Here is a 19,603-nt window from a genome sequence, read left to right as displayed (position 1 = left end):
TTTCTTTTAATCATGACCACAATCGTTCTTAACCTTAACCAAGTACTTATTTCGACCCAAACCACAATCTTTCCCTTTTCCAAGTTGTTTTATTGGGCTTAAACCAGCTTCAGATTGAGACGCTGATTTAGAATAGTTTTCGAGGGAAAGAAAATCAGAAAACGCTCATTGATCTTTCTGGAGGGCGATTACAAATTATATATTTTGTCCTTTTATCTTGAGGATTTTTTGTTTTTTGCTTCAAGAGAAAGTGTCTCTGGAAGTTTGTGGCAGACAATAATAATGTTTATGATTCTGCAGTAATCTAATACGTTCATGAGAGTCTCTTGTGTTTGTGATGGCTTCAGTAGAGGTTATTTTAGGCTAATTGGTCAATTTAGAATTCAAATTGACTGAAAGTAACATATCAAACATTCATCATGTCTCATGAATTATTACTTCTATAAATCCTTTGTGTCTGAATCTGAGATCATTTCCCAGTGACACTTTGAGTCCTCTATCTTTCCATGGGCAGATGACTGATTAGATAAATGTACTTGGACAATTTGTTCAATAATTAGTCCCGAAGAGACTAAATTATCTTGTAAAGATGTTCACAGAGATAACATCAATCCTGACTGCACCACTGAGTTTTTAATGCTTATTATTTAGTATTGATATGGATTTCTGACAATTTGACTTGACCTTTGCTCTCTTGGTAAATCACTTCTAATATTCAGTGTGTATATCTATCAATATTTTCTCATTGTTTTACATTTCATGCCTGTGAAACTATAAAATTGCTTTCCAATATTGTCATATAAAATTGCAACTACTCCAATTTGGCAGAGTTAGTTTTGGCCAATTACACACTTTCCAAACATTGTCGATGCTTTCAATGAGGCAAAACTATAATTCCACCCCGCAGCTAAACACAGCAGACAATATGTCAGACAGTGATGCTGCCAGTAGAAACATATGTGCATTTTGTGAGTAAAACTGCTGAAGAAAAGGTTATATCTCTATTCCTAAAGTTTGGTTGCGTTTTTGTCTGTTTGGTTGCGCGAGGACAGAGTCTGAGAATGTCAAATGTCGTGGTAAATGTCAGGGGAGTCGGCCACCGAGATGGCAGCGTGAAAGTGACGGAGGGTACATTATGTTCAGTTCCTTCTACTTACACAAGAGGGTAAACAGCCAGCACAGTGGAGTGGTTCCAAGTTATATCAAGCAGAGCAAATATAAGAGGGAAATACTGTTTGGCTTTAAGCTTTTTAGTATTTAAAGTGTAACTTCACCCCCAGGTCTGAGCCCAACTGCACCCACTGCATCATTATGAAAAATGTAAAAATAAAAGTGTGTGCGGGGTGAGGAGGGGGCGGGGTGTGTGAGTCAGGAGTTGCTCAGTGAGTGCTCTGATTAGAGGGCGTTAATGTCATTTTTTTACAATACATTTCATGAAGTAGATTAGTCCCAAAGGGTCAACGGGCGAGAGCCGTGACTGGAGGCATTATGTTTTTGAGTTGTCTGTCTGTTCGTACCATTCTCATGAACGCGATATCTCAGGAATGCCTTGAGGCACAAACGTCCACTTAGACTCAAGGATTAACTCATTAGATATTGGTGGTCACAAAACACGTTTTTGGCCATATCTCAAGAATTCATATGCTAATTATGATTCACACAAATATCTAACTGGATAAAATGATGAAGTGATGACATTTTGGACAGACATTGATGTAAACTGCAACTTGACTGCTTGGCGGAGGCATACAACTGGGAGGCTGTAATTCTAGTTGTAAATTTGGTAAGAAATGTCAATATTAACACCAGCATTGATGGGTTTCAACATACAGTCATATAATTTAGTTTAAAGCTCAAGAAACACTCAAGTGTGCAGTATCTCTTTAAGTATTGTCCTAGTGCAGTGCCTGTTCGGAACGGGTCGATTGCTTGGCCTCCTGTATTGTGACTTGAAGCTTTCTTGAGAACCGCTCATCCAAACAACTTCACACTCGATCCTGCACTTCCTTGGGTCCTCAGCAAGTACATCGGATGAAAGGTTGTCAAGAAAATTACTGATAAATATATCTTGTAAATCTCCGGTCTGTCTTTTTTTATCTGTTCTTGAATGTACTGTAGTGAGTGACGGGAGAGCGAGCTGTACCCAGCATGCTGTTCGGCGGTGTTAATAGGGGTTCCTTCTCAATACACTACACAGTGTGTACATAAACACACTACTAATAAATATGTCTAGTAGGTCTGAAGAGCTCACACTCGAGACTGCACTTCCTTGGGTCCTCAGCGACTCAACGGCCAAGTGTGAAGTCAATCGGATGAACGGTTGTCGAGAAAATCGATGGAAGGACAGACAGAGACTCCTTCAATTTTAGTTAGACTAGTGCAGCGCCTGTTCGGGCGGTGGCTGTTGGGAGCGTGTGCCCGTCTGTAACGGACCGATTGCTTGGCTCATGGTGTTGCTGCTTGCAGCGTTGTCGAGAACCGCTGTTCACTTGTTGACTCCAGGGAAGTGAAGACGAGTTCACTTGTATTGTTGGTATATTCAGCATCCAGCAGCAAAAGTGAACAGCAATGAGCTGCAGTCTTGTATGGTCTGCACATGCTCGACTCAGTCCGCTGAGCATTAGAGCCCCGCACCTGAAAAGAGCACTTTTATTCAAACTTTATTAATATTGAACACGTCCAAATATCCCCAAAAAATCCCCAGCAATACACCCGCCAAGTGTGAAGTAGATCGGATGAACGGTTCTCGAGATATACTTTATAGTTAGATTCCATCAGCAGAGTTTTTTTGGCGTTAACTATCAAATTAAAAATAAAGCTGTTGATCATTTTCAGTGGGATGATGTTGTTGTGATATTTCAGTGAAAGCAGGCAGCCGAGGAGCCTCGTGGCGACAGACATGCTTTAAGAACATGGTCTGTTACATTGGCTGACATTAAGAGAGCCTGCGAGTGTGAAATGATTTAATCATTAACATTCATGAGCGAGAAACATGGGTGGCTTCCAGCACGCTGCGCTGCTGCCTAAAACAAAACACAGCCAGCACAACACTGGAACCGCAGCCGTAATTGATTATTGTGGAGACGGTGAGAACATCATCAGAAATCTGAATGCATCAGCACAACTTGGCGAAAAAGAGCCAGTCCTCCGTGAATGTCAAGCACACCGATTATGGAGAAGAAAAGCACTTTACACAGTGTTTGTCTCTAAAGAGCAGATACTCTCGTGGCTGTTTATAAGTTCTACCAGTAGTGTTGGTGCAGTGTGATGTTTGTTTTCTGTAATTCTTGACTTGCCTCCCTGTGTCAACCACAAAGGCACAATGTGTGAGGCTCCATCAATTTGTTACTTAACAGTTTAATGACACCCTGGCTTGCCCCCGTAGCACGCTCCCTAAAAAGACTGTTATGTGTTAATTATTCTCACAACACTTGAAGCCGCTGAAGCTGGGATTTGTTGTCAGTGAGAGTGCCATTGGGCAGATTTAAAAGCCTCTGCAACTTGACAAGGGATTATTTTCTTATGTTTACACAATCAAGAGAGAGGTGCCTCCGCGCTCATTATATTTTTTGAAATGAGACGACACTGAGCTGTTTAAACAACAAAAAACTGAAGGAGTAAAGTGCTCAGTCTCAAGCAGTTGTGGAAGTATGAAAATTAACTAGCTTTTATACAACAAGATTATGAAAATGACACATTTTACAACGTGCTGTGGACCAAACAAAAATTAAAATAGGACGTGCACTCAAACGATGATGTGAAACTCCCTATAAAGCTCTGTAAAGCTACAGATTCGGGTGATAATTCTCTGTAGATTCATCACCACGAGCGACCCCTTTCACATGGTTTTCACATTGCCATGATACTTTAATATAAAAATATCGATTATAGCCGCTGTAAGCATGGGAGCACGGGCAAGTGTAATGTGAAGTAATCTTATAATGTCATGGCCAGTGCTGGAAAGTACATTTACTTAAGTACTGTACTTATAGATGCTATGAGGAACTTTTATTTTGTGTTGATTGTGGCGGTCCCTGTGGACAAAAGCGGTAGTGATTCTGAGAAACCAGAGTCCCTTCAGAAAACCTCTCATTTTACTGCAGCGTCTGACAGTCTGCTCCATGCAGACCTGGTTCTGGTTCTCCCGTGCCTCCCTTCCCTCCAGCGGGCCCAGTAATACGGCCTGGATCTCCAGCACCGTGGTGTCGGTGTTGGAGGTGAAGCTCTGCTCCTGGCCGGAGGAGGAGCCGCTGCTGCCGGGCACGGAGCTCTCCACCTCCCACCGGAGCTCCGATTGCAAGTTGAAGGCGGCAGCGAAGCCGGATCTGGGTCTATCCGCGGTGGGCTGGTCGCTGCTGGAGGTTTCGCTCTTGCTCGTTTACTTACATAGGTCATATTGAAGCATCAGTATCTAATTGAAACTGTTTAATAACCAGTTAAAAGTTCCTCACAGTAACTTTAAGTACAATTTTGACATACTATGCTACTTTATACTTCTGCTCCACTACATTTCAGAAGGATATATTGTACTTTTTACTTCACTACATTTATTTGATGCTTATATTTACTTTTTACAATGACAAAAAATGCTATGCTTTTATGATATGATAGAGTACTAAACTACTTCTCTACTCAGTAGTATGCAAAGTATCTAAGATAGGCTCCACATTGATCAACTACAAAATTAAAGTGCCCTTACATGTAAGGGCACTTTAATGAAGGGAGCCGTTCTGCATAATGAGTACTTTTACTTTTGTTACTTAAAAGTACTTTTACTTGAGTAACATTTTGAAGTCAGGAGAAAGTAAGAGTGTTTATTCCACCACTGGTCATGGCCCGTTGTATTAAAACATAAGCTATATGATCAAAACGGTCTGTTCACTCCATGAAGTTCAGCTGTAAACGAATCGACACACAAATTCACCAATTATGTTGCAAAAAAATAATGAAAATGCATTTAATAGCCTCCTGTTAATGAGAGAAAAGTCTGATTTGTGGTTAACCTGTTAAAAAGACATCGTCGATTCCCCTCATGGAGCGGGTCTGATTTAATCACGGATTACCTAATGGCTCTTTGGTTTAATTAGGCCATTTAAAGGTTAACTGCCAGGCCTGCATCCACATCCACAACCGTCTTTCACCGCCGTGCTCCCTCTGCTCCAGTCCTTCCAGCTCCACCTGTGCACACACACTCCATATCAAACACACACCGTATCAAAGACAGGATTCAATTAAATAGTTTAAACTGATGCAATAAATCGTTGGAGTCGAGCTCCTTTTTCTTTTTTATTTAATCATTCATTAACTACAAGATATTTCTAGCATGCAACTATGCAGTTTTGCTTTATGACATAGGAGAAAGCCATATTTTATACTCCATGTGATGTTTATATACTTTTCTTTGTATATTGTCCTTTATCTCTTTTAAGACAAAAATACAGACAACTCCCAGACCGGACAACGCCGTGGTAGAGACCTGTCAATCACAAGGTAGCCCCGCCCTAAAGCATCCCCTGCTTTATGGTCTATTTGACTCTAAATGGGACCATAATTTACTAAATGAACATCATGCTGTATTGAAGAAGACTTGAAACTAGCGACTGAGACTATAAACTCATGTTTACAATGTTTACTGAGGTAATAAATCAAGTTAGAAGTAGTAGTAGTCATTTCTCATAGACTTCTATACAATTTAAGGCACTTCCACATTGGCTTTACTTTTCAGACCCAGAGGTTGCCCACTGGGAAAAAACTACATGGTTGGGCTTAAAACTACTATGTTTGTAAAGTGAAAATGAAAATGAACGTTGTGAACAAGGGACGCAAACGAACAGCTGATTGTAAAGTGAAAGTGAAACTTAACACACGGGACACAAACAGCGGTCTCCTGGATGAAAGCCTTGTTTGTTCGGCCCATACAACTCCCCTCCCACCCGCCATTAGTGTCTATTCACTCTTTAAACTACGTCACCACAGCACTTTCTCTGAGCGTTTACTGTTGCCGCCCGGTGCGTCTCATACAGACGCTAAAGGGTGCGTTGTGCGGCGGTATCACATGCTGACAGCCTTGACAAAGCCTCAGTATTTGATGCCCTGGGAATGAGAACGGGCTGGTTGCAACTAACATTCAGTCAGCGCCGGGAGTCACAGCGGGCTGGTGGAACGATGGGTCTAACCTGTGTAACGACTGCAACTGAAAGTTTAATGATCCATCGGGGAGTAAGGGCAGTCCCATGTGACCAGACCCCTGGTTGGTGATGGGGTTTGCACTGGCTGAATTTGTGTTACTACAGCTCCGCTAACTGAAGGTTTGTCTCCTGTCTCCTCCTGTTGAAGTAGTCTTCTGGTAGTGGGGAGGACTTTCTTGTTTCTGCTACTTTGGATTTAATCCAATAAACATACTATCAAAACGTACATGGACTGTACAGCCCCTGGTTAGTGGCACAGTAAACACAAAGATGGCTAACGTAGACCGACACCACACGTGAAGATTATGAGATAGCAGTGTTATTTTGACTCTCAGAGTTTCAGTTCGGTCGAATTTTGCGTATTCTCGCCCTGCTGTTTTGTTTTAACCGATGACTTTAAATGTAGATTGTATGGACCCAGTAGTAGAGGTAAAATGCTGCCCCCTATTTGTTTTGAGTATGTGTCCAGGTATTACACATTGCACCTTTAATGCAGCTTTTTAAGCTCGAGGACAACATTTAAAAAGATAACCTTCAAGCATCCTGCTTGCCTTATTGTTAATGTGCATACCACATAACTACTAGTTGTTTCCTGTCTCTCTCTACACTGTTGACTATCAGATAAAGGCAAAGTGGCCAAAAATATTAATTATAATTGTAAGAAATTAAACTTCTTGGCTAACTCATTTACAGTTTTCCAGTTGATCGACGTACATTGTCCCTCACAAATAAACTTATAGCTGGCTTTATGTTCAAACTTTATGGTGCTCCATTCTATAATAAACCCCAGAATGAATCCTTTAGGTGTCAATCTTCCAATCTCTTTAGCTCTGTTTCACACTGCAGTGTGCACACACACACCCTCTCACCAACAGAAGTATACCCCGAGGGTAAGCGCTGACTGATCACGCTGAGAGCGCCTCACTGGGATGTTCGGAACAATTACCTCTGCCTCGCTGCCACTCAGGACCCCTCAGGTGAAGTCATTATCTTAACCAGAGGCTGCTCACTACAGTCACAATTAATTCACATTAACAGTAGAGCTTGGTGCCACCAGGGCCATCTGGATGCATGGCTCCAATTATACTCATTACTGGACAAGGAAAGGTCCTCGAAATCTGGACTTTTCTTTTATTATTTCTGCAGCTATAAAGCAAAAGCACTTTTGGGAGGCTGCTTTACAAAAGGAAAGGTGGTGCGGTGTATAATCTTCTAACTCAGAAGAGTAATTTGCTTCAATTGGTACTTCAAAACCTCTTAAGACTGTGAGGATGGTTTAGGTGTTATACATTAGCTTCAGCATTTTCTTTCATACAATGCTAAGTACCCACCGACTGCACTAAACCTGTAAATCCAACTTTCAGATCAGCAGCGTCGAGAAGACTATGTTCTCTTGCAACAGGAACACATATCTTGTATCCCATGTGGTTCTAACCCCGACCACTGACTGTAATGACAAGATGGTCATTCATTTTCTCATGTTCAATTATTAAATAGCTGCACGGGAGATTTGACACTGATAGACTCTCTTTCTCTCTTCCATCTTGTCCTTTTTGTTGTTGATCTCAGCATGAAGACGAAACCTTAAAGGGGACGTATCGTGCTCATTTCCAGGTTCATACTGGGTTTCTACTAGAACATGTTTACATGTTAAAAAAACACACATACTCATCTACTCATATACTGTCTGTCTGAATATACCTGTACCAGAATCAAACAGGTTCCCTCGACACAAAAGCCAATGGGATTTCTCCATTGAGTTTTGGATTATTGCAGAAAATAAGCTCTGTGGCAGACAAAAGTTTTATGATACTTACACGTTTTGTTCAGCAAGATAATCTCCACAAATGAACACAACTTTTATGATTTTTGAAGTGTGAATGCAATCATCAGCGTTCTTCCTCAGGACCTGGGATAAACTTTATTATTCATTTCCTTCAGAGACGTTACCAGATATAGAACTTCTTATGATTAAGAGGATATAATAAAGATATTCACAGGCACTAAATGCAGCGGTATAATATTGTACCATGTTTTATTCTATGCAATATCTTTGTGTTGAGTGTCTTAATCAGCTTTTCTGTTCCCTGTAATTTGTGATTTTTCTTATTCTCGTGTGTTCAGATCAAGAGCATTACAAGGACACGCTGAATGCATCAGGAATTATTGCAGCCTTGCTTTGCTTTTAATCTTCTCAGACTGATTTCCCCTTTTACTGTACATTCAGTTAGACATGGCAAGTCTGACCCGAGGACGCTGTCATCATGATAATCAATGTTCCGTCTGCAGTCGCATCTGCCTGATTAAAGGCACTGCAGCGGGGATGGTATCAGCGAGGCGTAGACGAAGTTAGCGGTGGCTATTCAAGTGTCTTTCACTCAGCCTGATTGTCAGAAACAAAAAGCGTTGTGTTCCCTGCAGCTTTCCTGAGTTTTGAAAGGAAAAAGAACATGAAGACTTCATGCACTTCAGTTTGTTTCATCACTATATTTACCATCAAAACTTTGGCTGACGAGAGATTCATTTGCGGTCATTTACGAGAAACCACATGCTCTTCCCACTCACACCCAGACAGAAGTGTGTGCTTTGCATCTAATGTATTCTCTTTCAAATTAACGAATCAATAACTGGTTGGCCATGCTTTCACTGCTGCCAGGAGATGGGAATGAAACATGTTGCTGTATAATTCATGGCATTTGATTTTTTTTTTCTTCCTTCCTCACATTGATGATTCAATTTTCACCTCCCGCTACTCTTTCACCCTGGACTCTCTCCAAATATCACTCCTGAGGAAACCAGAGCTGCATTTGAATACTGTGTAACATAAATTATTGATTTGTAGTAAAAGGTGCAAAAGCAGATATCTCCCTCTATTTTCTGTTTTTATGGTCATTTCCAAACGTCTGTCCAGAGATTACTCCAGTTCAGACATCCACAATTCAGTGGTGTTGATTGAGCTGTTGTCATGGTTACCTGGATGTTCGATAGATACCTGGATGGACCGGAGAGACTCTCCCCCACTTCTCACAGAGCTATAATTAAACACAATATAGAGGAAACCGCGGCGTTAATCTCTCTCGCATTTGTAGGTATTGCAGGGATGTGGAGAGAACACGTGTCAGCAGACTCGACAAACTCCAGTGTGATCCACTGGAGAATAAACCGATGGCACGCTAAGACGAATGGCGTGATGATGATAACCTCACATCAGTCAAAACGGTGGCATTAATGGTTCCCCCTTTTTTTTTTTTTAAGGCAGTCCGTTTGCACAAAGAGGCGTATGAATACACGATAACATGCAAATCGTTTAGCGTGAAATGAAAACGCCGTTCTTGCGTTTGGCGGGTCATTTGCACGCCATATAGGCTGCACTGACTGCAATGCAAATGCAGCCGCATCAATATGCTAAACTCAGAGCTGGTGACGTAGAATAAAAAGTGAGAAAGACGGCTTATGTCGGGCGGGCGGGTGGGGAGGTGCATGGGTCCAACAAACACAAGACTTTTAACCAGGAGACTGGCGTTCGAGTCCGGTGTTTTGTTTTGTAAATCTCAAACTAACAGCAGGCGTTCTCGTTTTTGTTGATGTCTCAGACATTGTGTGGAATAAGATTTGATCAGCTTGGTTAAATATTGATGCCCTGAGTTGCTAACTTTACATAACATTGGATACAAGATGATGCAAGAATGTCATGATTTTGTTTTTTTAATTATGATGTTATGAAGTCACATTGCAGACATTTTAGAAGATAAACGACTTGAGCAGATAATCCCAAAAAGAGAAATGACAATAACTTGTTCATTTGGTCGATGCGAGCATGTGCTCTTTCCCCTAATAGCTGGGAACAAATCTCATGAGAGGAGAGCAGACGAGACAGGAACACATAATCCCCTATAAAGTCACAAGGCCTCGGCGACTTTATTAGAATCCTGAGGTACATTTGACAGAAATCGACAGCGCAGACACCCAAACAAACAGGGCTGGAGAGCTACTTGCAACTTCATTGTCGATCTACTCTGACAACCCCCGACGAGAACTGGATGACCTATTCTTAAACCCTCGCCCTCGCACAAAATACAACTGTGAATGAAGCTTCCTTTGAAGGACTCTTCTTCTTCTTCAGCACGTGTTTTTTTTATTAATAAAAGACAAGGCCAAGATGCACCGTGGCGGTTACATAAGAGTTGACACGGGCTGTGTGATGTAACACCTGTTGTGCAAAGTGCAGCACATGCTGTGATGGACTCACACAATGTGAAAATCATCTCAGAAAAATAACACCACAAGTCCTATAACAGGAGTGTTTGATCGATTAAAGCTTAGCTTATGGAGTCTGGAGTACGCCTCGGTAATGATTACAGACCTTTTCTGTTTTTAATCAATTAATAAATTGAACACTTTTTAAAGTGCCGTAACTTAGTTGATTTAATTTGCGTTTAAATCATGAATTCAGTTAATTAAAAAAATTAAAAAAATGCAATGTAAAGATCATTAAGTTTGCAATTAATATTCTTTTTTCACAATAGCCCAGTGAAGTAAAAACAGTCCCCACCAACAACAACAAAAAAACCATTTAAATCATTCGAGCAAATGTACGAGAAAAAAACATGGATATTCTCTGAGATTAAAGTGGAAAATTTACGAGAAAAAACTCACAAATTTGCAAGATAATAAAATCATAAATTTACAAAAAGAAAACTCTGAAAAATATTGCAGTGCAAAACTGTGGTTTTGCCAGCCAACGTCTGACTTCCTAAAGTAGTGTTATTATTGTAAGGATGGAAGGAAGGTCCTGAAAGATACATATACATGTTTTCTTCCATTTTCTTTCCGTGTTCTTGAATGAACATAAGTAAATATTAATATTGTAGAAGTTACAGGAAAGCAGAGACTTCTTCTATGACTTTATATTTCGGCTGTCAAAGTTAACACGATAATAACGTGTTAACGCAAATTTGTTTTGATATCACTAATTATTTTAACGTATTAACGCTACTTGCGACTTTAGGTTGTAGTGGGCTCAGTTTTAAAGCTAGAGTGAAGATACTGGTATCATATGAAACTAGAAAACCTAAGGAATCCATTGGTACCAAGCTATAAGCTGGTATGTCTTACTAGCTTGTCGTGAAGGAGGTTAAATAACGCTCCAAACTTACGCTAAATTTTGGTGAGGAAAAACTGACGTGGCCAGTTTTAAAGGGGTCCCTTGACCTCTGACCTCAAGATTTGTGAATGAAAATGGGTTCTATGGGTACCTACGAGTCTCCCCTTTACAGACATGCCCACTTTATGATAATCACATGCAGTTTGGGGCAAGTCATAGTCAAGTCAGCACACTGACAGCTGTTGTTGCCTGTTGGGCTGCAGTTTGCAGTGTTATGATTTGAGCATATTTTTGACCTAATATGCCGTCGCAGTATTGTGACTCTGGTTCAAATTATTTTTAGCTAACTGTATAGATACCAGATTTTTCTGGTCAAGACGTCTCGCTATTAAATACTGAAACTCCAGACTCCATATTTGCATCACCTGTTGATTCTTTCTTGCCTCAAACACACAGAGAGTTTGTGAAACAACCTGACAAAGGGCACCCTTGATTAAACCAGCACCCTGTCTTGCCTCTGGCTCGGGCCTCCTGCAGGCAGGCGATGATGTTATCTGGCTGTCTGTACGCTCTGTATGGGTGAGCTGCAGAGATAGCGTGTCTATAGGGAGAAACAGCTCATCAGCACATCACCTGGGACAAAAGGCCAAAGCAGGAGGCAGGGATAACACTGTTGTGCAATCACAGCTAACAGAGACGCGCTTCAGTCTTGGTCTATCTCCTTTTTATCGGACTGCATTATCAGACTGGGGTTAATGGTTTTGGCGAATGGACAGGGCAGGGTAGTGAATACCAGCGATCTGAGTTGTCAGGTTCTTCTTTATTTCACTTTCAGGCTTCTAAGGGGCCGAGGTGGTGGTGCAGATTAGATAACTGTCCAATTTTCATTTTCTGTTTTTTGAAAGGAATTTAAATTCCTTTTTCAGGACCAACTCCAATTTACCAATACTCCTATTCATATTTTTATGTCCCCGCACCAGTGCCGTGGCCAGAGGTATCATGTTTTTGGGTTGTCTGTCCGTACATCTGTATGTCATTCTTGTGAACGTGATATCTCAGGAAGTTGCATGGGAGTGGTTGTGTGCGTTCGATTTCTTCAAATTTGGCTCAAACGTCCACCTGGACTCGAGGATGAACTGATTCGATTTTGGTGGTCAAAGGTCACTGTGACCTCACAGAACACGTTTTTGGCCATAATTCAAGAATTCAGATGTTAATTATCAGAGGTGGGACCAAGTCATTGTTTTGCAAGTCATACGTCTTTGCACTCAAGTTCCAAGTCCTGAACTTTGAGTTTCGAGTCCTAAACAAATCATAATGCGCTCTTCACACAAATGTAATACCATTTACATGTTTTGCATACTGCAATTCGTTTCTTGTTGATCACTGCGTAGTTTTTGTATGCAGGCCAAATTGTCTTTGGTATAATTTTTTCCAACTGGTGCTCAGTAACATTAGTTCTTCATGGTTTCTGCTGCAACTTGATTGGATGCTGTGGGAATGGTTTAGAGTAAGTAGATCTGGGGGATAAAGTATTGACTTGCTGGGAATGAATAGCGTTAATGTTAGTTAATTCAGGAAATGAAGGGAAATGAATTGATTCGTGGCACACTTTTTAAATAACATATTTTTTAATCTTTGGGCTTGGGGGAAGGTATCAAGTATTTCTAAGTCAGTTTTTCAGCCAATTTGAGTTGCAAGTCATTTTTGATATATCAAGTTGAGTTCAGGTCATGTGACCACACCTCTGCTAATTATGACAATGTCACACAAATGTCTAATGGGATAAAATTATGACATTTTGGACAGACATGGATATAAACTGCAACTTGACTGTTTTGGCGGAGGCATACAACCGTGAGGCGGTATTTCTAGTTTGGCAGATCCTTTGGTCTTCACGGCTTGGCCAACATTCTAACTATCATCTAGTTGAATTAGAAAAGTCTACTTCATTGAGCTGCGCCCCACACAGTTATGTGTGAATATGGAAAAAGAGTGAATGACACTCTTTTTCCATTGTGTAAAGTAATGTTCTGTCCCCAAAAAATGGGAAAAGAAAAGTAAATGCAGGGTTTTTTCTGTGATATGTAATTTTTTACTTGAAAAGGTACAAAAAGTATATTAAGATCAATGGCCATTGCATTGTTGGTGCAAATGGTAGGCTATGAAATGTCAGTCAAGCCCACAAGCTTTCAAGTGCGGTCCCCCCTGTAAGAGGTCCATTACGCCTTTGAGAGCAGCTCTACCTGCTCATTAATGTGAACAGTGGATTGACCTGACCGCACACATGAACAAAAAGTTCATCTGTGGAGAAAAATACCCACTTTATTTCACGTTCTTACTCTCTGAAATCAAATGTGTTCACCTCAAGTGTGCACAGGTCACATTTAGAGACAGATTGTAGTTTCTACTTGGCAGATCTGTGGTCGTTTGCAGATGAGTTAATGGCAGCCGTGGCTCCTCTGAGGCTCCTGTGGAGAGGGTGGGCACTTGAGAGAGATTTTCTGTGTCAATAATAACACTCTGTGGGTGATGAGAGGCTTCATAGACTGAAGATTCCCGTATTGGCCTGAGTCCCGGCAGAATATTCCACTAGAAACACTGCAAACTGTAGTGGATGGAACAAGGTAATAAAGTTTATTGACAGCTGGATCTTTAAGTTGATTATTAAAAAAAATTTCAACCTCAGGCTGTTCTCATACACCGTTCATAGCTATACCTACAAAAAGTTAATGCACTATAATTCATATAATATTCACTAAATAATTTAATATGTAATCCACGCAATGGTGACCCAGGAAGTGTAAAGAACGACAAACGTTGCATAGGGAGGACGTCGGGGTTGATGGGTCAAAAAACATCTGACTTTCCCCCAGGAGGCTGGTGTTTGTACCCCGTGTGAAACCAGAAGTCAACATTGATTTATTTGTCACGTCACTTCTGTTCTTAAGTTACACCACCTCCAAAGTTATTTTAACCACAATCTTTTCATAAACCTAACTAAGTAGTTTTGTTGCCTAAACCTAACCCAAGTCAATCTTTTTTGTAAACCAAACTAAGTAGTTTTGTTGCCTAAAATTAACTAAGTATTTTTTTTTGCCTATACCTAACAAGTAGATCTTTACCTAAACCTATAAGTAGTTTTGTTGCCTAAACCTAACCCAAGGCAATCTTTTCATAAACCTATAAGTAGCTTTGTTGCCGAAACTTAACTAAGTAGTTTTATTGCCTAAACCAAACCCAAGTAGATGTTTTCGTAAACCTAACCAAGTAGTTTTGTTGCCTAAACCTAACCCAAGGCAATCTTTTCATAAACCTATAAGTAGCTTTGTTGCCGAAACTTAACTAAGTAGTTTTATTGCCTAAGCCAAACCCAAGTAGATCTTTTCGTAAACCTAACCAAGGAGTTTTGTTGCCTAAACATAATCAAGTTGTTTCCTGTGAAGTCGTAAGTTTATTTTGAAAAGACTGCAGCGGAAATTGACACGTGCGTCACGTGTTGCTGGACATTCGTAGGAAAACACACAAAAAATGAGGAATAACTTTTTGTAAGATATCATACAAACCGCTGTATGAGGATACATTGCCTTGTTTAACTTAAAATGGCCATAAATCAGTCTGTGAACATATTTCTACGTCCTCAAACTCAGTTGTATGCCTTCTAGGATTATGGTGGGATTTTCTTTGCCAGTAAAGTTATAAAAAATGGACTTGGGGAGTAAAAGGTTTGTCTTGAATATAATTGTTTCTCTTCCAGATCGTTCTGTCTGTCTGGGTCTGAATACAGATGTCACTCTGCGACTCCGACTAAATGCTTCCTTTGAATTTGCCTCAGTAAGTGCTCCTTGCCTCAAAACCCTCTGCAGCATTTCTGTGTGGTAATAACTAAAATGATGGATTCAAAATGGCCTTTTTGATTACTTTTCTGCCATCAGTACACACTGCTGCACACGGCGTGTCATAAAATGGGAAGAAATGTTATTTGAAGCCTTGCCTGCACGTGTGAGAGATCATGCCTTCTTGTCAGATAGGTATGCAGAGCTATCAATTAAATATCTCATTAAATTTTTAATACGGCCCAGGGCAGGGATCCACAGAGGATCAAGACATTTACTCCCCCTCATTAACCATTCAAAATGACAATGTCTTTGCTTCTGGCCTCCATAGTTGGACCTAGAAATAACCACCGGCATGGACAAATTCTCATATTGTAATGTACAACACACACTATAGATAGAACTTTACTTTTCCTTTACTTTTGACTTTGAGAAGAGTTATCTTGACTCACTCAGACTTACAGAAGCCGTGCCATCTGGAAGAGGCACTGCAATAGAATTAAAAACCTCTCCAGTATCAGTTTTCATTTTAAGCATCTTGTTATTTTGACCCTGATAAATTTAATTAAACCGTCACATTATTCTGCCTGCACACACTGGTGGATTATTGCAAACCTGTAGCTGTTGGCTTCTCATGGATGCTTCTACTCTTTCTGATCCAGTCCATCGTGACTCTGGCTGCTGCATTGGCAAACATTCAATTTTGGTCAAAGTACAGCCTGACCTGACGTAGGTTTCTGCATGATGACGCTGCTACATGTACAGTATATATGCATCCTTATAGTCAGTGTATTAACGTCACATACAGTAACTTAGATGGCGGTCGGCATGCTCCCAGTTTGGAGAAGCAGACGGAGGCACTGGCACTGAAGCTAAGCAATATACTGCTGTGTGGACGCCACGTTAGATCAGAAAGTCACAAAATAACACAAACAAACCGATCGATGCAGCGGTAGACCATCAACTCCCGTGTTCTCGGAGGTAAAATTACTGTTTTTGTGAATGGAGTCTGGTGGCTTTGAAGAGAGCGATATAACAGCTTCTGTTCCCCATCAGACAAGACTGTCTGATGCCGAGGTAAAGCGGTAGAAATATTCTAAATATAGTGTACACTTAACCTGTTATTGATTTTTTTTAGGTGGCTAAAATACGTTTTTCTGCAGCTCCCGTCCATAGCCGCTTTACTTCGACGACCCTCTCCGACGGGGAACTGAAGCCGTTATACCGCTCTCTTCAAAGCCACCAGACTACATTCGCAAAAACACTAATTTTACTTTGCATAACGCAGGAGTATATACACAACCCCACTTCAAAAAATTTGAATTTGTACATGTATGCATGCTCTGAGAGTTTTTCCTTGTCCCTACTGAAAGAGCTGTCTTTGCCACATTTGTGTGGGCGTGCTTGTTGTGTTGTACTCACTTACACGCCGACATGTTTGAGAAGCTTTCCCTGAATTGTTCTGGATTAATGTTTTCATTATCAAGAGCTGTCGCTTTTAATTTTGACAGCATGAGTGCAACATGCTGTCAGCTTGTATGAATATGTTTACATGATTTATCTTCTTTTTATAGCCAAATTATACATTTTGCACTGTTGCATGTGGTAAATAGTGTTAGACCAGCCAATGAGCAGAGTCTGGCTCAAGAGTTATTGCTCTGTTATAGCTTTGTGTTGTGTACACCAGCTGTCTGTTGGCTGCTGTTAATCAGGACGGACCTGCAAAGGGAAACTGCAAGATTTTACATTCACTCCAATTTCAGGGTTTTATTAGTAAAAACTGAGACAGACATTTGCGCAATAAAAACCCAACCCAAACACTCAGTGTACTTAATGCATGGTGAAAGTAAGTATGCCTAAAGTACTCAGTAAAATGCCAATTTAGTTCCAATAATAAATATATCCAAGTGCACAGCACAGTGTTCCCAGCGTACAGAAGTCAAGCTGAATAAATGCATAAATTACCTTTCTAAAGTGCCTCACATAAAAAGCATTTTTATAAGCAGTTTAAAGAAACGTGTATGCTACATAAGTGATTATCTCAAAGGTCAGAAACTGGCAAGGGATACTGTAGGTGTTGAATAGGCAAGAAGTTCTGCATACTTCCCTCCTGAGGGAAACATTTTGATTGCAGGGTGATAGCAGTCCGACCATACTGGCGGTGGTGAGTGGAAGCAGTGGAAGATGCACTGTTTATATTTCTTTATGCATTTCTGCCTCATTATGCAAATTAGGGGGGAAATTAAAACAGAAATATCAATATATCACGTTGTCAAATAATTAATGCCTACATTTATTTCTAATATTATTTCTGCTACATTTAATGACATTTATTTATTTTTAATTACATTTATTTATTTATTGAGTCATTAATTTATTTATTCATTTGTATTTGATTTTGGCAAATTACGTCCTCCATAGTTAAGTACCTTTAATGTAAACACTCACTCATATTGTGCACTTTGCTGCTGTTTTTTTATGAGCCATATTGAAGACAAATTTCCATTTCCTTAAAAAAAAAACCTCCTCACTCATTAAATATGAGGCCTTTTCTATGTGATGTAACATGACTGCTCATCTTCCCTGAAGCTTAAAATGCCCATTTTCATCAAAATCGAATAATTTCTTCTGACGTTAGCGGAGGCGCTCTTTATTTGAGGCAAAGCAGACGCCTCTGACACTGTGGAATACCCTGTCTTGTAAAGTGAAATCGAATTCTTGTGAATCATAGTAAAGAGGAGACTGTGAATACTCTCTATTGTACGACTGTTGATGGATAATCGTTTCCCTCTTTATCCGTGTAAAATTCATCACCGTTCATCTCCTTGGTTTTAATCAATGTCACTGTAATTTCTTTAGACTGCGTATAGACGCGTTAACCTCACTCCTGAATGTCGTTTTATTTCCCATCAACGCCGTTTCATCTATGTGGAGTGGAAAGGTGAAAAGGTACAACCTCGGAGACCGCTCCACTAGAGTTTGAACACAAACACGCCTGATGAGAATACATACAAACACTTTGGTGAGATTTAATGGTAATTTGTGTGTTTATGTTCCTAGATCCTCCCCCCCTCCCCTCCCATCCCTTCATATGTCTGTGCTTCATTACTCCTCATCTCCACTAACCTTTAAATACAGATGCATTCCACCCCTCCCGGCTAGCTGGGTGGTTCTCCTGCTGCCTTAAAGGTTAATAGATTTCCCGCCCCTCCTTGTGCGGCGAAGCACACCGGGATTGGAGTCATGGTCATATCGCATGCGCGTCAAATTTGTCCAATTGAGACATGCAGTGGAAAGCAGGATGTGTTTGACAGGAATTTGACTGCACCCTTCTCTTAGATTGACCTGTAAAGATTTATGTAAAGATTTTGACCTAATTTACACAACATACTGCACTCAGACACACCGCATTTGCTACCCAAAGCACCATCCAGTGTGCGCCATATTTCACAAGGAATAAGCTTCAAACTGTGTGGTTTGGTTAGTGGGCAGGTTGGTGGTAGCCTTATTGGTTGGTAACCATGAAGGGACCCCCACTGCTCACCCATACAGGCAGGAGAACACACGCCACAGAGAGAAGAAAGAAAAAAGGATTCAGCTATTGGAAAGGGCAAGGCGAGAACCGATGGGGGCAAATTGATTTCTCTCAGGGAGACAGCAGCGCTGATGATCATGCATCGTATGTTGTGTTACATAAGCGTCTTGCCACAGCTAAAGGGAATGACAGAAGTAAACAGCACATAATTCTGAACACAAGCAATTGGTAGTGACAGGGTCGGAGACATGGGGCCACTGGAAACCGGGGGGGGGATTTCTGCACTGGAAAGTCTCACCATTAAACCGTTCTCCGTGGTATGATTGTCTCACATCACTGACGGCTTGTTAGCCGCGAGATGCAACATGACAGACAAAATCAATACTGGTAAGGCTTTCAAATGGTTCTAAACTGACAATATTTGGGGGTGACAGCTGTATTCAGGGGTAATTTTGACATGCATTTTCATTCAAGGTAGTCATTTTTAAAATGTAATTTTCAGATTTTAGTCAGCAATAATCATAGATTGTATATAAGAAGTGGACGTAGTCACCCATTGGTTTATGGACTGCCGTTTTGAAGCCTCGAGTTTGGCATTTTGGCCGTCACCATCTTGGATTTTTGCAACCAGAAGTGACACAAGAAGGTGGAGCTAAGTACAACCAAATGCTTAACAAGACATTTCTAGGTTGCAATTAACTTTCATGAACTGAAAACACACTGTGAAAGGGTTAAAGTTCTAAGATGAAAACACAGACAACTCCCAGACCGGACAACGCCCGTGGTAGAGACCTGTCAATCACAAGGTAGCCACGCCCTAAAGCATCCCTTGCTTTATGGTCTATTTGACTCTAAATGGGACCATAATTTACTAAATGAACATCATGTTGTATTGAAGAAGACTTGAAACTAGCAATTGAGACCATAAACTCATGTTTAC

The 19,603-nt window shown here is 40.6% G+C and overlaps 1 protein-coding gene across 3 annotated transcripts in view; it reads left to right on the top strand.

Moving 5' to 3' along the window:
• LOC119482470 (liprin-beta-1-like) overlaps positions 1 to 19,603 on the top strand; it is an 86,616-nt gene that overhangs the window by 16,690 nt on the left and 50,323 nt on the right. For 2 of the 3 annotated variants that reach the window (XM_037759992.1, XM_037759990.1), the window contains exon 1: positions 15,089 to 15,126. The exons of the other annotated variant lie outside the window; for it this stretch is intronic. In XM_037759992.1, the coding sequence (XP_037615920.1) occupies positions 15,104 to 15,126 (23 nt within the window). In that variant the 5' untranslated portion in view covers positions 15,089 to 15,103. Of the gene's footprint in view, positions 1 to 15,088; positions 15,127 to 19,603 lie in introns of those variants that run through there. 3 annotated transcript variants of the gene reach the window in all.

The sequence above is a fragment of the Sebastes umbrosus genome, chromosome 23 (genome assembly GCF_015220745.1).
Source record: "Sebastes umbrosus isolate fSebUmb1 chromosome 23, fSebUmb1.pri, whole genome shotgun sequence".
In the NCBI taxonomy this organism is placed as follows: Eukaryota; Metazoa; Chordata; class Actinopteri; order Perciformes; family Sebastidae; genus Sebastes; species Sebastes umbrosus.
The sequence above is the reverse complement of the archived record's forward strand: the minus strand, read 5'-3'. Positions and strand labels throughout refer to the sequence as shown.